Source organism: Macaca thibetana, chromosome 7, assembly GCF_024542745.1.
Source record: "Macaca thibetana thibetana isolate TM-01 chromosome 7, ASM2454274v1, whole genome shotgun sequence".
Classification (NCBI taxonomy): domain Eukaryota; kingdom Metazoa; phylum Chordata; class Mammalia; order Primates; family Cercopithecidae; genus Macaca; species Macaca thibetana.
The window spans coordinates 84,888,114-84,907,977 of NC_065584.1; the positions used below are offsets into that span (position 1 = coordinate 84,888,114).

Here is a 19,864-nt window from a genome sequence, read left to right on the forward strand (position 1 = left end):
GAGCAAGACTCCATCTCCAAAAAAAAAAAAAAAAAAAAAAGATTTTGTCCAACATGCCACTGCACTGCAACCTGGGTGACAAAGTGAGACCCTGTTTTTCAAAAAACAAAATTGAATTTTTCAGTAGGCTGGTGGTTACTGTATTAGTGCAGATATAGAATGTTTACATCATTGCAGAAAGTTCTATTGGACAGGGCTGTAAGCCTATATTTCCTCAAAACTGGAAGTAGGTCTACAGACTTGATTAGATTTGGGTGAAACAATTTTGCAAAGAATACTTAATAAATGACATTACATACTTCACATTACATTACGCTGGAGACATCAGGTCAGAATTTGTCACTTAATTATGCTCAGTTTCATTGCTTGGTTAAGGTGGGAACTGTCAGATACCACATAGTGCTATTTCTCTGGTGTATAAAAATCCGTTTCCTCTTTGTAAGTAGCAGCTGGAAATGAACTTCAAAAATCTCAAAATAGTTCTTCCTGATACTTATAGTATTTAGCATTTCTTCAGTCAATTAGTTTTGGTATACTAATCATCTTGAATCATACTAAAGTTTTAGTATTTGAAATAGTAAGGATAAAAACTTTTAAAATGGACCTTGACGCCAGGCGCAGTGGCTCAAGCCTATAATCCCAGCATCTTGGGAGGCCGAGGCTGATGGATCACTTGAGGACAGGAGTTCGAAACCAGCCTGGCCAACATGGCGAAACCCTATCTCTACTAAAAATACAAAAATCAGCCAGGTGTGGTGGTGCATGCCTGTAATCCCAGCTACTCGGGAGGCTGAGGCACGAGAATCACTTGAACCCAGGAGGCAGAGGTTGAGGTGAGCTGAGATCACACCATTGCACTCCAGCCTGGGTGACAGAGTGAGACTCTGTCTCAAAAAAAAAAAAAAAAAAGGACCTTGATGAGGTGCAGTGACTCACCCCTGTAATCCCAGCACTTTGGGAGGCCGAGGCAGGTGGATCACTTGAGGTCAGGATTTCGAGACCAGCCTGGCCAGGATGGTGAAACCCCACCTCTACTAAAAATAAAAAAATTAGCCAGGCATAGGGGCACGTGGCTGGAGTCCTAGCTACTCAGGAGGCTAAGGTGGAGGATTACTTGAACCTGGAATGGGGAGGTAGCAGTTAGCCACCACTGCATTCCAGCCTTGGTGACAGAGTGAGACTGTTTCTAAATAAATAAATAAAAACTGTGTCCTCAATGTTTATAACCTATACACAGTAGTGGACACACAAAACAGTCTAAGAACATAAAGTAACAAGAAGTGCAAATACATATGGTTGCAAACCAGAAGTGAATCAAGAATAGAATTTGGGGGCTGGGTACAGTGGCTCATGCCTGTAATCCCAGCACTTCAGATGGTCAAGCAGGGAGGATTGCTTGAGTCCAGGAGTTTGAGACCAGCCCGGAAGCATAGGGAGAACCTGTCTTAACAAAAATAATTTTTAAAAAATTTTTGTTTGTATTTTTGTTTTTTGTTTTTTTCCTCCTTCGTAGGGGAAAAGGAACAAAAGTCATGTCCATTGTGGCCTGAGGGAGCACTACAGGTGTTTCTCTTGGTCCATTCATTCTGCACATTGACTGGAGGTGGAAGATTTGTTGGAGGTGCCCTTCGTACATGCTGCTCTCTATTGTGGCAAAGATGGGAAGGAGCCTTGGAGGACAAGTAGAAGGGGCTGCATGAAAGTGACAGCTGAGGGGCCGGGCGCCATGGCTCATGCCTGTAATCCCAGCACTTTGGGAGGCTGAGGCAGGCGGATCATGAGGTCAAGAGATTGGGACCATCCTGGCCAACATGGCAAAACCCCGTCTCTACTAAAAATACAAAAATTAGCCAGGCGTGGTGGCGTGCACCTGTAGTCCTAGCTACTTGGGAGGCTGAGGCAGGAGAATCACTTGAACCTAGGAAGAAGAGGTTGCAGTGAGCCGAGATCACGCCACTGTACTCCACGCCTGGCAACAGAGCGAGACTTCTCAAAAAAAAAAAAAAAAGAGAAAGTGACAGTTGAGGGTTAGCATCTTGGACCTTAGCTGCTCTCTTTCCCTCACACTGCTCAGAAAAGATTTGCATTTACTGCCTCCCTTCATTCTTTCAGTCGAACCTCTCTTTACTTGCCTCTTACCAAGTCTGATAAGTCTTATAGATTATTCCCTTGTGATGAGAGGCAAAGGAAATCACCTTCAGAACTTAGAATAGGATCAACTCTGGGACTCTTGGATAAACAAAATCTGTTTCCTGAATATTCTCGATGAAAGGTGAATATGGAGGTGTCCTGGGGAGTGACTGCACTCTTCCTTGGCCACCACAATCAGGAGACCCAGCGCCCCCTAAGGGCCAGCTTTGGCATCTCCAAAGGAGAAGGGTGCCCCTCACCCTATAAAGAATCTCTCCATATTGGCTGGGCGCGGTGGCTCACGCCTGTAATCCCAGCAATTCTTTGGGGGGAGGCTGAGGCAGGCAGATCACTTGAGCTCAGGAGTTTGAGACCAGCCTGGCCAACATGGTGAAACCAGGTCTCTACTGAAAATACAAAATTAGCCAGGTGTGGTGGTGCCCACCTGTAATCGAGAGGCTGAGGCATGATAATAGCTTGAACCTGGGAGTTGGCGGCTGCAGTAAGGCAAGATGGGGCCACTACCCTACATCCTGGGCAACAAAGCAAGACTCTGTTTTGAAAAAAAAAAAATCTGTCCACATTATCCATCTTGAAGGACCTGGACTAGGTTTTGTTAAAGGAACTAGCAGGCTTCCTTATACCTTGAGACAGCAAAAATATGAGTGAATTTACAATGGACTAAACAATGTGTAGAAATAATTTACCCTAAAAGATGGTTTGTTTTTGAGTTGCTGAGGTCCAGCCAAAGTGGCTAAGTTCTGGTCTCAGGAAAAAACAACTGAAGTTTGGAGAGTCCTAAATTTACCAAGCCTGGCTGAATAAAGAATGTGTAACCAAAAGCAAATGACCTGCCTAGGATTTAGAAAAGGGTTATCTAAAGAGCAAGGTTGGCCAGGCACGGTAGCTTACGCCTGTAATTCCAGTACTTTGGGAGGCCGAGGCGGGTGGAACACCTGAGGTCAGGAGTTTGAGACCAGCCTGGCCAACATGGTAAAACCCTGTCTCTTCTAAAAATACAAAAATTAGCCAGGCATGGTGGCTTGTGCCTATAGTCCCAGCTACTCTGGAGGCTGAGGCAGGAGAATTGCTTGAATCCAGGAAGCAGAGGTTGCGGTGAGCCGAGATCATACCATTGCACTCCAGACTAGGCAACAGAGTCAGACTGTGTCTCAAAAAAAAAAAAAAAAAAAAAAAAAAAAAAAAAGCAAGGTCACAACCTGGAGATATATATATATATATATATGATTTATTTTAAAGAATTGGCTCATGTGATTATGGGAGCTGGCAAGTCTAAAATCTGTAGGGCAGGCCAGCAGGGTGAAAACAAGCAGAAGTAATGCTACAGTTTTGGTTTTTTTTTTCCAACTTTCATTTTAGGCTCAGGGGGTACATGTGCAAGTTTATTACATGAGTAAACTGTGTCACTGAGGTTTAGTGTATGAATGATCCGTCACCCAGTTAGTGAGCATAGTACCTGATAGGTAGTTTTTCTTTTTTTTTTTTTTTTTTTTTCCGAGACTGAGTCTGGCTCTGTCGCCCAGGCTGGAGTGCAGTGGCCGGATCTCAGCTCACTGCAAGCTCCGCCTCCCGGGTTTACGCCATTCTCCTGCCTCAGCCTCCCGAGTAGCTGGGACCACAGGCGCCCGCCACTTCGCCCGGCTAGTTTTTTTGTATTTTTTAGTAGAGATGGGGCTTCACCGTGTTAGCCAGGATGGTCTCGATCTCCTGACCTCGTGATCCGCCCGTCTCGGCCTCCCAAAGTGCTGGGATTACAGGCTTGAGCCACCGCGCCCGGCCAACTGATAGGTAGTTTTTCAACTGTTGCCCCCCTCCCTCCCTTCCCCTTCTAGCAGTCCCCAGTGTCTATTTCCATCTTTATGTCCATGTGTACTCAGTGTTTAGCTCTCACTTATAAGTGAGAACTGGTGGTATTTTGTTTTCTATTCTCGCATTAATTTCTTTTTCTTTTTTTTCTTTTGAGACGGAGTCTTGTTCTGTCACCTAGGCTGGAGTACACTGGCATGATCTCGGCTCACTGCAACCTCCACCCACTGGGTTCAAGCGATTCTCCTGCCTCAGCCTCCTGAGTAGCTGGGATTACAGGCACCTGCCACCACGTCCGGCTAATTTTTTTGTATTTTTAGTAGAGACAGGGTTTCACCATGTTGGTCAGGTTGGTCTCGAACTCCTGACCTCGTGATCCGCCTGTCTTGGCCTCCCAAAGTGCTGGGATTACAGACATGAGCCACCACACCCAGCCCAGCCATGACTTTTTAATAATAGCCATTCTGACTGGTATGAGATGGTATCTTATTGTGGTTTTGATTTGCCTTTCTCTAATGATTAGTGATATTGAACATTTTTTCATATATTTGTTGTCAACATCTATGTCTTCTTTTGAGAAGTGTCTGTTCATGTCCTTTGCCCAGATTTTTTGTTTGTTTGTTTTCTTTTTCCGGGAGACAGGGTATTACTCTGTCAACCAGGCTGGAGTGCAGCTGCAGCCTCAACCTCCTGGGCTCAAAGGATCCTCCCACCACAGCCTCCCTAGTAGCTAGGACTACAGGCATGTACCACCATGCTGGGTTTTTGTTTTGTTTTGTTTTGTAGAGATGTGGTCTCACTCTGTTGCTCAGGTTAGTCTGGAACTCCTGGGCTCAAGCAGTCCTCCCCACTCTGCCTCCCAAAAGTGTTAGGATCACGGGGTGAGCCACTCCAACAGGCTGAGAAAATTTTAAAATATTTGTTTCTTTTTTTTTTTTTTTTGAGAAGGAGTTTTGCTTGTTGCCCAGGCTGGAGTGCAATGGCGCTATCTCAGCTCACCACAACCTCTGCCTCCTGGGTTCAAGTGATTCTCCTGCCTCAGCCTCCCAAGTAACTACGATTATAAGTGCACCACCAGGCTCAGCTAATTTTTTTTTGTTTTTAGTAGAGATGGGGTTTTACTATGTTGGTCAAGCTGTTCTTGAACTCCTGACATCAAGTGATCTGCTGACCTTGGCCTCCCAAAGTGCTGGGATTAGGGGTATGACCGACCATGCCTAGCCTTTTGAGATAATATATTTAAAGTGCCTGGCATGTGGTAGAGCTTAATTAATATTAGCCCGGGCCGGGTATGATGGCTGATGCCTATAATCCCAGCACTTTGGGAGGCTGAGGTAGGTGGACCACGAGGTCAGGAGTTCAAGACCAGCCTGGCCAAGATGGTGAAATCCCATCTCTACTAAAAATACAAAAATTAGCCAGGCATGGTGGCGGGCACCTGTAATCCCAGCTACTTGGGAGGCTGAGGCAGAGAATTGCTTGAACCTGGGAGGCAGAGGTTGCAGTGAGCTGAGATTGTGCTACTGCACTCCAGCCTCGGTGACAGAGCGAGACTCTGTCTCTCTCTCTCACACACACACACACACACACACACACACACACACACACACAAAACAAACAAAAAGAAACAAATATTAGCCTGGCTAGGACTATCATGTTACTGTTATGAGGCAAGAATGATTGCTGAAGACTAGATAGCTACACAAGCCTACAGAGAAGGAGGGGGGCCTTGGCTAGACCTTCAAAAGAAAGGACATAAGCACAAAGATCAGGGAGAGGTAACAAGTTTGTTTATTTTTATTTATTTATTTATTTTTTTGAGACGGAGTTTTGCTCTTGTTGCCCAGGCTGGAGTGCAATAGCACTATCTCGGCTCACTGCAACCTCTGCCTCCTGGGTTCAAGTGATTCTCCTGCATCAGCCTCCCAAGTAGCTGGGATTACAGGCACACACCACCATGCCTGGCTAATTTTTTGTATTTTTAGTAGAGATGGGGTTTCACTATGGCCAGGCTGGTCTTGAACTCCTGACCTCAGGTGATCTGCCTGCCTCGGCCTCCCAAAGTGCTGGGATTACAAGCGTGAGCCACTGCGCCCGGCCAAGGTAACAGGTTTTATACGTATTTTTAAAAATATTTTACATGTAATATAAACATACTTGTACAGAACATTTGGAAAATACATAGTTGAGGTCATTCTGTGTGTAAAATTTGTAATGTGTGTCTCTTAATGGCATGTCATAAGCCTTTCTCCATGTTACTACATCTTCTTTGATAACACTGATTTTAATGGCTGCTGAAGATTTCATTGAGGCCGAGTGTGGTGACTCACGCCTGTAATCCCAGCACTTTGGGAGGCCGAGGCAGGCGGATCATTTGAGGTCAGGAGTTCAAGACCAACCTGGCCAACATGGTGAAACCCCATCTCTACTGAAAATACAAAGTTAGCCAGGTGGTAGTGGCGTGTGCCTGTAATCCCAGCTACTTGGGAGGCTGAGGCAGGAGAATCACTTGAGCCTGAGAGGCAGAGGTGTCTCAAAAAAAAAAAAAAAAAAAAGCCACCACTCCCGGCCCCTTTCTCCGTTCTTTTTGAGGTTTCTTTGCTTTTCTTGTCTGATTTTTATTGCAGACGAACAGTAGAATTATTTTATCAAGTAACAAAAGATTCCATTAGAATTGTGCTTGAATGGGCCGGGCGCGGTGGCTCACGTCTGTAGTCCCAGCACTTTGGCAGGCAGAGGCGGGCAGATCATGAGGTCAGGAGATCCAGGCCATCGTGGCTAACACGGTGAAACCCCGTTTCTAATAAAAATACAAAAAGCCGGGCGTGGTGGCAGGCGCCTGTAGTCCCAGCTACTCGGGAAGCTGAGGCAGGAGAATGGCGTGAACCCGGGAGGCGGAGCTTGCAGTGAGCCAAGATCGTGCCGCTGCACTCCAGCCTGGGTGGCAGAGCAAGGCTCTGTCTAAAAAAAAAAAAAAAAAAAGAATTGTGATTGAATGTTGTGAAAGTGAGAAATTAATTTGGTAAGAATTTACATCTTTGTAAGATTCGTTATTTTCTAAGATTATGGCTTGTTTCTCCATTTTTTTTAGTCTTCTATTATATCTTTCAGCAAAATTTTTTTTTGTTTTTGATAGACAGGGTCTTGCTCTGTCACTCAGGCTAGAATGCAGTGGTTTGATCACAGCTCACTGCTGACTCAACCTCCTGGGCTCAAGCAATCCTCCCACCTCAGCCTCTTGGGTAGCTGGGACTACAGGTGTGTGGCACCACGCCCAGCTCTTTTTTTTTTTTTTTTGAGACGGAGTTTTGCTCTTGTTGCCCAGGCTGGAGAGCAATGGCCCGATCTTGGCGCACTGCAACCACTGCCTGCTGGGTTCAAGCAATTATCCTGCCTCAGCCTCCTGAGTGGCTGGGATTATAGTGCCTGCCACCACACCCAGCTAATTTTTTTATTTTCAGTAGAGACGGCTTTCACCATGTTGGCCAGGCTGGTGTCAAACTCCTCACCTCAGGTGATCCACCCGCCTTGGCCTCCCAAAGTGCTGGGATTACAAGCATGAGCCACCGTGCCTGGCTGCTAATTTTTTTTTTTTGAGACAGGGTCTCACTCTATCGCCCAGACTGGAGTGCAGTGGCACGATCTCGGCTCAACGGTAATCTCTACCTAAAAGGCTCAAGGGATTCTCCCACCTTAGCCTCCTGAGTAGCTGGGATTATAGGCATGTGCCATCACACCCGGCTAATTTTTGTATTTTTAGTAGAGATGGGGTTTCACCATGTTGGCCAGGCTAACGCCCAGCTAATTTTTAAAAATTTTTTTGTAGAGATGGGGTATTGCTATGTTGCCTAGGCTGGCCTTGAACTCCTAGGCTCAAGCAATCCTCCTGCCTCGGCCTCCCAAAGTGTTGGGATTATAAGCATGAGCCACTGTAACCAGCCTATAATTTTCTTTATGTCAGTTTCTCACATTTTTCAGTAAAGATAAATATTTTATAGTAGTGTTACTGTTACCACTGTGAATGGGGAAAATAATAATCAAAATAGCTAATATGTATTGAAGGTTTACTATGTGCAGGGTAGCTTCTAAATGCTTTACTCTGTTAACTAATTTAATACTCATAATAACTTTATAGGAGCTATTATTTACATTCCCGTTTTGTGGATGAGAAAACTGAGGCCAGAAGGGCTAGGTTCACAGTCCTAGTAAATGAATGAACAGGGCTTTAACCTCTTGCTATCTGGTTTAGCAGGCCATACTCTTAACTATCATATTATTGGGATTTTTTGAAATCAATTATGTCTTTTAACTGGTTATTCTTAGTACATGAGAAGCTACAGCTTTATTTTATACTTATCTTGCATCAAGTGACTTCTCTGCATTCTACTATTCTCATCATTTTAAAATGGATTCTTATGAATTTTCTGTGTGTACAATCATATCATCTACAAATAATGATAAATTTACCTCTCCCTTCCTAAATATTGTAACCCCCTTTTTTCTATTTCCAATCTTATTATATTGGATTTTTCAGAATAATATTAAATAACTCAGTGATGAGACTAGATATTCTTGTATCTTTTTTTTTTTTTTTAAAGAAAAGGTCTCACTATGTTACCCAGGCTGACCTCGAGCTCCTGGACTCAAGGGATCCTCCCGTCTCAGCCTCCTGAGTAGCTGGGACTATGGGCACTTACAACCATGCAGGGTAGCTCATTTCATCTTTGTTGATCTTATATATACACATATATGATTAATATAAAAACTATTAATATTTATGGCCAAGTGCGGTGGCTCATGCCTCTAATCTCAGCATTTTGGGACGCCAAGGTGGGCAGATCATAAGGTCAGGATTTTGAGAGCAGTCTGGCCAAAATGATGAAACCCTGTCTGTAATAAAAATACAAAAAAAATTAGCTGGGCATGGTGGCACACGCCTGTAGTCCCAGCTACTCGGGAGGCTAAGGCAGGAGAATTGCTTGAACCCAGGAGGTGGAGGTTGCAGTAAGCCGAGATCGTGCCACCGCACTTCAGCCTGGGCGACAGAGTGAGACTCCGTCTCAAAAAAAAAAAAAGAATACTTATAGAAAATGCAGTTAGCGTACTGTGTTCTCTTATTTGACAATTAACAACCGTCAAATATTTTTTGTTTGGTTTATTTTTGACCTATTCTATAAAGAAATTTCCTAATACCTTTGTGTTAATTATTGGTATAAACCCTAATTGGTTGTGTTATATAATTACTATATTAACATACTGTTAAGTTTTATTTATTAATTCTAAATATTTTAGGAATCTTACATTTATATCCATAAGTGAGGGTCTATAGCTTTTTGGGAGTGTTATTTCTGACAGGTTTTGATATTAGATGTGTTCTGTCTTCATAAATAAATTGGGTAGTTTTCCATCTTTTTCTATGTTCAGAAGTTACTGCTTTCTATTCATTTTGACAGATAAACACTGTATAATAGAGATGACAAAAAAGAGAATGCAAATCTGCACAGATTATTTTGCCTCAGTAACTCTGCCACTTTTATAGCTGGAAGACAGCCTTGATTGTGAAAAAGCAATTTGGAGCAGTAGGAGGGTCAAACAGGCCATTATTTTGGTGTTGAAGAGTGTGGCTGGCTGGGCAGGCACAGAGGTGACTGAAGGTGGGCCTGGGGAGGGAGGCAAGCACCGAGGGAGTAGGGGAGCACAACAGAAGATGAAAAGAGGTTTCCAATGGGCTAGAGGTGTTTAAACAAGGACAAAAGAACAAGATAAGGTGGAAGAATTGGGCCTGAAAGTGAAGAAAGCCGGGAGATAAGTGGGAGCATTATCTGGGAATGGGGACCCCTTTCCTCCAGAAAGTCTCCAGTGCTCCGGCCTGTTGGTCATTGGCTCCTGTTGGAGACAGTAACATTATTTCTCACCCAGGGTATTTGCCCTTCTGTCCCACCATTTCCCTATCTTCATCTCAGCCAAGGCAAAAGTCCCATAGTATAACAGTGATTCACATGCTTCTGGGCCCAAAAGCTCAGCATGCAGGGCAGAGCAAAGCAGAGCATAATGTAGACTTCACCAACTTTGACTTAACACCTAGGGACAGGACTTGTTCAAGGTGCTCTATTTCTTTTCATTCCTTTCCTTCTTGTTCCTCTACAACTCATGTAGACAGACCCACGGTTACATGCTGTTTTTTATGGCATAGGAAAGTGCTATAGGAAAGGCTGAGAGCAACGTGGTATGGAGTTACTGAGAACTGTTCAGCATGATGCTAGCCACAATGCTAAGGCCGTTTGGAATGAAAAGACAAAGACAACACAGACCAAAGAAATTCAGCCCATGTAAACTTACTTTAGGGTCAGTCAGAAATTCTAGGCTCTTTTTACATGAATCCTTTAGAAAATTATTTTAACTGATGGCAAAACTGACATTATTGTTTTATAGATTATCCTCTCTCCCTTTCACCCATGATGGGTTAGTTAACAACCAACAGAGCAGCTACCAGTTTGACATCAGGAGCGAGGTGCCAGGAGCACAGATGGTCCACAATCTAGACAATTAGCTTCTAAAGAAGAAAAAACGTCTAACGAGTCTTCCGTGAATGTAGAGTTTGGTTGGGCACAGCTAGGGCAGAGAACAAGCAGACCTCCTCAACAACTCTTTCTTTTACCTCTTAAAATGCTGGTGAAGGCTGGGCGTCATGACTCACACCTGTAATCTCAGCACTTTGGGAGGCTGAGGTGGGTGAATCACCTGAGGTCAGGAGTTTGAAACCAGCCTGGCCAACATGGTGAAACCCCATCTCTACTAAAAATACAAAAATTAGTCAGGCGTGGTGGTACACACCTGTGGTCCCAACTACTTGGGAGATTGAGGCAGGAGAATTGCTTGAACCCGGAAGGTGGAGGTTGCAGTGAACTGAGATCATCGGCCTCCCGGGTAGCTGGGATTACAGGGGCCTGCTACCACGCCTTTGGTATTTTTAGTAGAGACGGGGGTTTTGCCATGTTGCCTAGGCTGGTCTCGAACTACTGACCTCAGGAGATGCACCTGCCTCCACCTCCCAAAGTGCTGGGATTACAGGCGTGAGCCACCGCGCCCGGCGGGTTTTCCAGCTTTCATTCTTCTGGGGCACTTGCATTGCACCCAGGGTTCCCCAGAATTTATCCTACCCCACACCCTTTTCGTATTTCCTATGGCTCTGTCCCCATCGAGCTATGGTGGTCTCAGTCTCATGACCTCAGTTCTTTCTTCTGGCGACCTCCATCTCATCTGGTTCAGATCACTCTTCATCCAACTTTCTATTACACAGCGCCCCCTAGACGTTCAATTCAGCATGACTAAACCCAAACCCTGATTTCCCAAACCCTCTTCGCATTTCTCGCTCACCGCAGGGACAGAATCCTAGGCATCACTCCGACTGCTTTCTCAGGACTCCCTGCCAGTCGGTCCCTAAGTTCTGCCAGCAGCGCCTGCGTGGGGCCTCTTGTACCGTGTTCTCCTCTCCATCCTTGTTGCCGAGCTGCCTCAACACCAGTGGGCCCCCTGCCTTCAGAAGTTCCCATTTCCCTCCCCTATGTCTTTCCTTGCTTCCTTCCTTTCCATCTCTCTAGCAGCTATTGACATGGGAAAATGTAGATTCTCTCTGGCCTCCACGCCAGCCAGTTTCATGACTGCTGCCCACTGTAATTCATGAATTCCTTTTCTCTATCTTGAAGTGTGTGTGTGTGTGTGTGTGTGTGTGTGTGTGTGTGTGTGTGTGTTTTAGGCGTTTATTCAAACCTTTTGTGTTTGAAACACAAAACACTACTTCCTAGAATCACTAGGAAGTAGCTGAGTTAGCAGTTTATTTTAATATGTAACATAATAAGGTGACAAAGCCCATTTTAATAGCACCAGCCATTAACCCAGTTTTCTCAATGTTCATATGGACGTAAATAATGACACAAGGAAAACACTTTTGAAGGTAGTTACGGGAAAAGCTGACATTAGATGGCTGCAGAACCCAACCAACTTAGGACCTGAAAATGAAAGCGTTAAGATAATAAAGAAGCTTCAAACGACGAAAGGTAAGGAAAATCAGAAAATGCTCATAAAGTAAAATAATAAACAGCCCCATCGAGCCAGCCAGGAGTCGAACCTGGAATCTTCTGATCCGTAGTCAGACGCGTTATCCATTGCGCCACTGGCCCTGAGACGAAAGTGGTTTTCTCCGTGATCCTCCTTCAAGGTTGTACTGCAGGGTTTCATGGGAGGTGTAGTCTCATAGCGGAGTTCCGCAGATACACTAAGCATTCTGGGAGATTGAAGTTCGTCTGAAACCAGACTCTGAGATTGGTGGATCTTCAGGAGCCTCGCCGTACGCCACTGCGCAGCCCGCGGATTGGCGGGAAAAGCCACTCCCCATCCCTCCCGTTCGGGAGCTGTGGCAGACGCTCTGGTTGTTAAGGCGACTCGTCCCGCCTCCTGGGTCTCTAGTTTGGCTTTGTGATTGGCTACTAGTATCAAGGAATCCCGGCGTGGACAGCGCGAGGAAAAAGATGGCGGCGATGGCGGTCGGGGGTGCTGGTGGGAGCCGCGTGTCCAGCGGGAGGGACCTGAATTGCGTCCCCGAAATAGCTGACACACTAGGGGCTGTGGCCAAGCAGGGGTGAGGGCCGGACCTCCACGAGCGGAATGCGGGGTCTGAACTCGGGGACGGAGAAGGGCAGACTAGTCATCCCGGAGAAACTGGGGTGAGGGGGTCGGCTAAGATGAGAAGGGGAGAGACTATTACTCTTTGGAGGGGAGAAGCCTCGGACCCAGTAACGTGAGGAAGAGAACTTGTGGGGGGCCTGTGGTCACTGAGTCCCAAAGTTGGGAGAGTTGTTGAGTAAACTCTAAAGGGCTCTGGAGGTCGCGATTATTGTCTGGGAGTGGGAGGAGGTGTTAGGGGGCAAGGGAGAGAAGAGGCTAATCTTGACGGGGGAGGCACGGGCAGAACTGGGGCAAATCTGGATGTGATGGTCTTCGAAACATAGTGACACCTGAGGAGAAAAAAATTCTGCTTGTGGATTTCCATCGTTTTCTCCTTACTCATATTTCCCATGGCTGTGTTTTGGGGAGAAACTGAGGCACAGTACAGCAGAGATATCCCCCAAGGTGGTCTGAACTCAGCAGCCTAGTAGGGTGAACTGATGGCAGCTGAAAGGGCTGTGCAAAATCAAAATAGCCTAAATCCAGTTGCTTGGCTTTCTGGCACTGCTGCTCTCTTTACATGATTCTGGGTCTGTCGCGGTTGTAGGTTTGATTTCCTCTGCATGCCTGTCTTCCATCCGCGTTTCAAGAGGGAGTTCATTCAGGAACCTGCTAAGAATCGGCCCGGCCCCCAGACACGATCAGACCTACTGCTGTCAGGAAGGGGTAGGGACCATCCCATATGCCCCTTAATTATTAGAGGCAATAACAACTTCTGCTTTATCGGGGCCCCGATTCTTCTCCTTTTCTGACTTGGATATATTTGTTAGTCCCTGGGATATAGATAACTTGTTTTCTCCTTGCTTCTCTATTCTGCATCAGGCTATCCCATGTCTATGTAGAAAAAACCTTTGTCTCTCATTTCTACTCTTGATTCCCAAAACTAAAAATTGAACAAGTAAAGTGCTGAACCTTATTCAGTATTTGTCTCTCTTGGGTGGGGGAGTGCAGACTGGAATACGCTAATTGTGGGAAAGCTTTCTCCATGGATTCGTCCAGACTCAAAAGTGGAGAAGATTCGCAGGAACTCCGAGGCGGTAAGACTCTTTGACTTCTATGCTGGATCTTTCTAACCAAGCTGGGTAGGGAGAGTGGTCCCCTCCCACCCCCAATAACTTGGTAAATCAACTGATACAATGAAATTAAAGCTATTAGGCTGGACCCCATGGTGCACACCTATGATCCTATCACTTTGGGAGGCTGAGGTTGTAGGATCACTGGAGCTCAGGAGTTTGAGACCAGCCTGGGCAGCATAGTGAAACCCCATCTCTATAAAATATACAAAAATTAGCCAGGCATGGTGGCACATTCCTGTGGTCCCAGCTACTCAGGAGGCTGAGGTGGGAGGATCAGTTGAGCTTGGGAAGGTTGAGGCTGCAGATGAGTGGAGATTGTGCCACTGTACTCCAGCCTGGGTGATAGAGTGAGACTTTGTCTCAAAAAAAAAAAAAAAAAAAAAAAAGAAAAGAAAAGAAAGCTATTTGCTTGTTAGCTCAACCTTTTCCTCTTCATCTCCATTCCAGGCCATGTTACAGGAGCTGAATTTTGGTGCATATTTGGGTCTTCCAGCTTTCCTGCTGCCCCTTAATCAGGAAGATAACACCAACCTGGCCAGAGTTTTGACCAACCACATCCACACTGGCCATCACTCTTCTATGGTATAGCTGAGGGGCTCCTTTCCTGCTGCATATCATAGTAGTCAGATTGTGCTAAGTACCTTCTTGTGCCTAGCCATTCAGTGAAGGGTGTGTTTGGCAGAATTGAAGTATCAGTATTGCCGGGCACAGTGGCTCATGCCTGTAATCCCAGCACTTTGGGAGGCTGAGGTGGGCAGATCGCTGAGCTCAGAAGTTCGAGACCAGCTTGGGAAGCCTGGTGAAACCCTGTCTCTACAAAAACCAAAACCAAAACAAAAAAACACAGATTAGCTAGGTGTGGTGTCACACGCCTGTAGTCCCAGCTACTTGGGAAGCTGAGGTGGGAGAATGACTTGAACCTGTGAGACGGAGGTTGCAGTTAGCTGAGATTGCACCACTGCACTCCAGCCTGGGTGACAGAGCCAGACCTTGTCTCAAAAAAAAGGTCAATATTGCGCACCTCTCCATCTAAAAGTGGTATGAAGAGAGTTTCAAAACATGCGAATGTAATTATTTCGGAAACTTACGTAAGATAAGGCAGATATTTACATAAGGATCTATACATAAGGTACATGTTCACTTACAAAATCACAAATTGGGAAAAGCATATAAAGGGATTAGCGAGGTCTGGATGAAGTTTTTGATTGAGGGAAACTTTCTGGACCGAGTGAGTTCAAAAGGGTGTTCTAAAAGGGTGACTGTTCATGTGCAGTTCTGGATGCGGGTACCCTTGGTGGCACCAGAGGACCTGAGAGATGATATAATTGAGAATGCACCAACTACACACACAGAGGAGTACAGTGGGGAGGAGAAAACATGGATGTGGTATGTCTCCCTTTGCTGCTGTGAGAGGGTGAGGGGAAGTACAGGGTGAAACCTATAGGGAGGTCTCCTTGAGCTATGGTGATTGGTCGGCCGTATCTAGTTGACTGTACTTTTCTGTATTTGACTCTGAACAGGTGGCACAACTTCCGGACTTTGTGTGACTATAGTAAGAGGATTGCAGTGGGTGAGTCCATGAGAATCCTGGGTTGGGTGTTGCTTCTCTGACCTCCTGTGAATAAGATTCAGGAATTTTGTATATAGTATACAATTTTACTACTTACCCTCTGTCTCAGACTGCCTTTCTCTTAAAGAGGTAAACAGATTTTTCACAAAGGAGCAAGGAAGGGTTTCTTGCCTGGCAGTGGTTGACAGTTTTTCTTTGTCTCATGTAGCTCTTGAAATTGGGGCTGACCTCCCATCTAATCATGTCATTGATCGCTGGCTTGGGGAGCCCATCAAAGCAGCCATTCTCCCCACTAGCATCTTCCTGACCAATAAGAAGGGATTTCCTGTTCTTTCTAAGATGCACCAGAGGCTCATCTTCCGGCTCCTCAAGGTGAGTGGTAGGAGGGTTCTAAAGGTGGTCCAGCTATACATCTTGCCTTATTTACCTGTGTATGATCGTTTTTTCCTGTGAGGCTGACTCTTTTTCTTTGGTTTCTGGGGAGCAATTTCAGTGAAGTTGGGAGTCTTGAGAACAAAAAGATAAATGCCAGTAATAGCCCTAGAAACCTTTCAAAACAAACCAAACCTCATGAGAACTTTGCAGAAGGTTTCATTTAGGAAGTTACAGCAAGGATCCATGAGGCTCTTTGGGTGTTGATGATACTTTTATGGCATAAGAGGGCTTTTCTTTTCTTTTTTTTTTTTTTTGAGACAGAGTCTCACTCTGTCACCCATACTGGAGTGCAGCGGTGCAAACTCAGCTCACCAGAACCTCTGCCTCCCAGGCTTAAGCGATTCTCCTGAGTAGCTGGGATTATAGGTGTGCACCACTACTGCCCGACTAATTTTTGTATTTTTAGTAGAGACGGGTTTTACCATGTTGGCCAGGCTGGTCTTGAACTCCTGACCTCAAATGATCCACCTGCCTCAGTCTCCCAAAGTATTGGGATTACAGGCGTGGGCCACCACACCCGGCCAAGAGGGCTTTTTACAAGTTTACTGAGGCCTCATGCTGCCTTTGTTGGTATTGGAACAGATACTAGAGAACTGTTGGTCTGGGCCAGGCACAGTGGCTCACGCCTGTAATCCTAGGACTTCGGGAGGCTGAGGCGGATGGATCATCTGAGGTCAGGAGTTTGAGACCAGCCTGGCCAACATGGTGAAACCCCGTCTCTACTAAACATACAAAAATTAGCCAAGCCTGGTGGCACGCACCTGTAGTCCCAGCTACTTGGGAGGCTGAGGCAGAAGAATTGACCCTGGGAGGTGGAGGTTGCAAGTAAGCCAAGATCACGCCATTGCACTCCAGCCTGGGCAACAGAGCGAGACTCCATCTTTAAAAAAAAAAAAAGGAGAGCTGTTGATCTGGGCCATATTTTACACTGGGCCCAGAATCTTGGTTTGCGGGCTGTATCTGATAGTCTGACTTTTCTTACAGTTGGAGGTGCAGTTCATCATCACAGGCACCAACCACCACTCAGAGAAGGAGTTCTGCTCCTACCTTCAGTACTTGGAATACTTAAGCCAGAACCGTCCTCCACCTAATGCCTATGAACTCTTTGCCAAGGGCTATGAAGACTATCTGCAGTCCCCGCTTCAGGTGGGTCTGGAGTGCACTGAGAGTAGGAAGGTGGGGTGAAAATGTATCTTGAGAATATATGCCTCCAAATGTTACTAAAACTCAGAAAGCAGTGGAAAGTTTTTGATATTTTAGTGCATTGTCCTTTGCCAGAAACTGGCTAACTTTATCCTTTTCCTCATTCATCAGCCACTGATGGACAATCTGGAATCTCAGACATACGAAGTGTTTGAAAAGGACCCTATCAAATACTCTCAGTATCAGCAGGTACTGTGTGGTATGCAGGGTGAGGAAAGCACAGGGCTAGCATGACCTAGGGAGATTGGGATTACAACCATAGGATATTCTCTCCTCCAGGCCATCTATAAATGTCTGCTAGACCGAGTACCAGAAGAGGAGAAGGATACCAATGTCCAGTGAGTGCTTTCCCCTCAATCCCAGAGACTTGCATATCTACATCTGTATATGCCAAGTCTGCTTGACTCTTCCCTTTCTTTCTTAGGGTACTGATGGTGCTGGGAGCAGGACGGGGACCCCTGGTGAACGCTTCCCTGCGGGCAGCCAAGCAGGCTGACCGGCGGATAAAGCTGTATGCTGTGGAGAAAAACCCAAATGCCGTGGTGACGTGAGTAGCAGCCTGCTTGCTGGGAAGTTAGTCCCCATTGCCAAATTTCCTTAACATGTCTCCTCACCTTATTGTCTCTGTTTCAGGCTAGAGAACTGGCAGTTTGAAGAATGGGGAAGCCAAGTGACCGTAGTCTCATCAGACATGAGGGAATGGGTGGCTCCAGAGAAAGCAGACATCATTGTCAGCGAGCTTCTGGGCTCATTTGCTGACAATGAATTGTCGCCTGAGTGCCTGGATGGAGCCCAGCACTTCCTAAAAGGTGCCCCCAGGTTGGGGTGTAGGTGGAGGGTGATGATGGATGACATCTACCTGGGAGGAGGGTACAGGGTTTAGGGGAAAGTGAGTTGGACCTGGGTCACATCATATGAGTTTGAGAGCTATTCTCCACTGCCTCTGTGCCCTTAGCAAATGAAGTCGTCTCTTCAAACCTCAGTGTTCATATTTGTAAAATGAAGGGAGTGGGCCAGGTGCTGTGGGAGGCCAAGGTGGGAGGTCAGGAGTTCGTGACCAACCTAGGCAACATGGCAAAACCCTGTCTCTACTAAAAATACAAAAATTAGCCAAGCGTGGTGGTGCACGCCTGTAATCCCAGCTACTCGGGAGGCCGAGGCACGAGAATCGTTTGAACCCGGGAGGAGAAGGTTACAGTGAGCCAAGATTGTGCCACTGCACTCCAGCCTGGGCAATAGAGCGAGACTCCGTCTCAAAAAAATAATAATAATGAAATAAAAAATAATGAGGGGAGTCGACTCCTTGAGCTGACGTATGTACCCTGAGCTTAGCTTTCATCAGGAACTTTTGTGGGACTTTGTGACCCCACAAAAGTTAAGAACTACCAGATTAGACTATCTTGGGTTCTTTCAGTTTTTATCTGTGTGACTCTGTAAATTAACCTAGAAGTGGAATCATCCGTGACAGTAGTTGGAAGGCTGGCTTAATAATGTGACAACATGCATTTGTCTTTTTCTTCCATGCCCATGCCAACGTTGGTTGGTTTTGACATGGGAGGTTTGATCCTTCTGATCCTTCAGTTAGTACAGACACACCATTTCCCTCCCTCTGGAACTAATTTGACTCTCCTGCTGTGCAGATGACGGTGTGAGCATCCCCGGAGAATATACTTCCTTCCTGGCTCCCATCTCCTCCTCCAAGCTGTACAATGAAGTCCGGGCCTGTAGGGAGAAGGACCGTGACCCTGAGGTAAAAAAACACTCTGGAAAGAAGTGGTACTCTTCAGTCCTCTTCTTTTTCTGTATTTGCATCAGCTATTTTCTTCTGCTGGGGATGAAGAGGCGAAGAAGTTAGGGATTGGGGAAGCACTAAAGTAAAACTTTTTTTAATCCTTGGGGAAGTAGGTATCTCCTGTCTGTCTTCCCCAACACTCTCTCTCTCTCCTTGTCTCTGACAGGCCCAGTTCGAGATGCCTTATGTGGTACGGCTGCACAACTTCCACCAGCTCTCTGCGCCCCAGCCCTGTTTCACCTTCAGCCATCCCAACAGAGGTAGATTCTTTTATGACTGTCCTCTGACTAGAGGGGTGTGGGCTTCTTCCTTCCTCCTGCTTTCTTCCCTTGCTGTCCCTAGTCTGCCTTATCTACTCTTCCCTTCCTGGGTCTTGCTCATGGTTTACCAGGTTGTCTAGAGCTTCTGGCCCCTTGTCATCCACATGATTATTTCCTGACAGATCCTATGATTGACAACAACCGCTATTGCACCTTGGAGTTTCCCGTGGAGGTGAACACAGTACTGCATGGCTTTGCAGGCTACTTTGAGACTGTGCTTTATCAGGACATCACTCTGAGTGAGTGTCTATGGCAGTGGATGGCAGAGTATGAGGGTGTGCTGCCTGGGCAGCTTATATGTACATGTGTCATTTAGATTTATGGGGGGCCCAGTACTCAATGAATGGAGATCTTTGTGTGATTAGAGAAGAGACCCTCTTCAACATAGGCTAAAGGCACAGCCATGGAGACTTCTGTTTTTTCATTATTTTGTCCATACAGGTATCCGTCCAGAGACTCACTCTCCTGGGATGTTCTCATGGTTTCCCATCCTCTTCCCTATTAAGGTAGGAACTGCTTTTAAGACTCTGTAGGTTAAGGAGTAACTTTTGCCTTTGGTGTTGTGCCTCTTTCCTTCTCCCAGGAAGATAGTTGACTATATGACTCATATTCTCCTGATTTCATATGCTCTTGGATCCCAGTGGTAGGTGTTGGGAGTATTTGGAGTGGCCTTCTGCCTGGCTTTCCCGCATCTATTCTGGCTACCCTTCTGTCCTCTACTTTGAGCAAGAGCCATCTTTTAAACACTCAAATTTGATCTTATCTCTCTCTTTCTCTCTTTTTTTTT

At 45.9% G+C, this 19,864-nt stretch overlaps 1 protein-coding gene and 1 non-coding gene across 5 annotated transcripts in view; one reads left to right on the forward strand and one right to left on the reverse strand.

Annotated features, from left to right (window-relative positions):
- The window catches only part of PRMT5 (protein arginine methyltransferase 5), a 108,876-nt gene that overhangs the window by 87,632 nt on the left and 1,380 nt on the right, over positions 1-19,864 (forward strand). Inside the window, exons 2-17 of one of the 4 annotated variants that reach the window (XM_050796514.1) lie at positions 12,476-12,595; positions 13,229-13,347; positions 13,633-13,718; positions 14,205-14,339; positions 15,031-15,143; positions 15,278-15,327; positions 15,536-15,699; positions 16,747-16,908; positions 17,077-17,154; positions 17,245-17,303; positions 17,390-17,512; positions 17,599-17,774; positions 18,606-18,715; positions 18,924-19,017; positions 19,200-19,316; positions 19,519-19,583. In XM_050796514.1, the coding sequence (XP_050652471.1) occupies positions 12,486-12,595; positions 13,229-13,347; positions 13,633-13,718; positions 14,205-14,339; positions 15,031-15,143; positions 15,278-15,327; positions 15,536-15,699; positions 16,747-16,908; positions 17,077-17,154; positions 17,245-17,303; positions 17,390-17,512; positions 17,599-17,774; positions 18,606-18,715; positions 18,924-19,017; positions 19,200-19,316; positions 19,519-19,583 (1,761 nt within the window). In that variant the 5' untranslated portion in view covers positions 12,476-12,485. Of the gene's footprint in view, positions 1-12,470; positions 12,681-13,228; positions 13,348-13,632; positions 13,719-14,204; positions 14,340-15,030; positions 15,144-15,277; positions 15,328-15,535; positions 15,700-16,746; positions 16,909-17,076; positions 17,155-17,244; positions 17,304-17,389; positions 17,513-17,598; positions 17,775-18,605; positions 18,716-18,923; positions 19,018-19,199; positions 19,317-19,518; positions 19,584-19,864 lie in introns of those variants that run through there. The other 3 variants (XM_050796516.1, XM_050796515.1, XM_050796517.1) reach the window with 3 other exon arrangements.
- On the reverse strand, positions 12,065-12,137 carry TRNAR-ACG (transfer RNA arginine (anticodon ACG)). The gene has a single exon. It is a non-coding gene; the product is annotated as a tRNA-Arg (tRNA).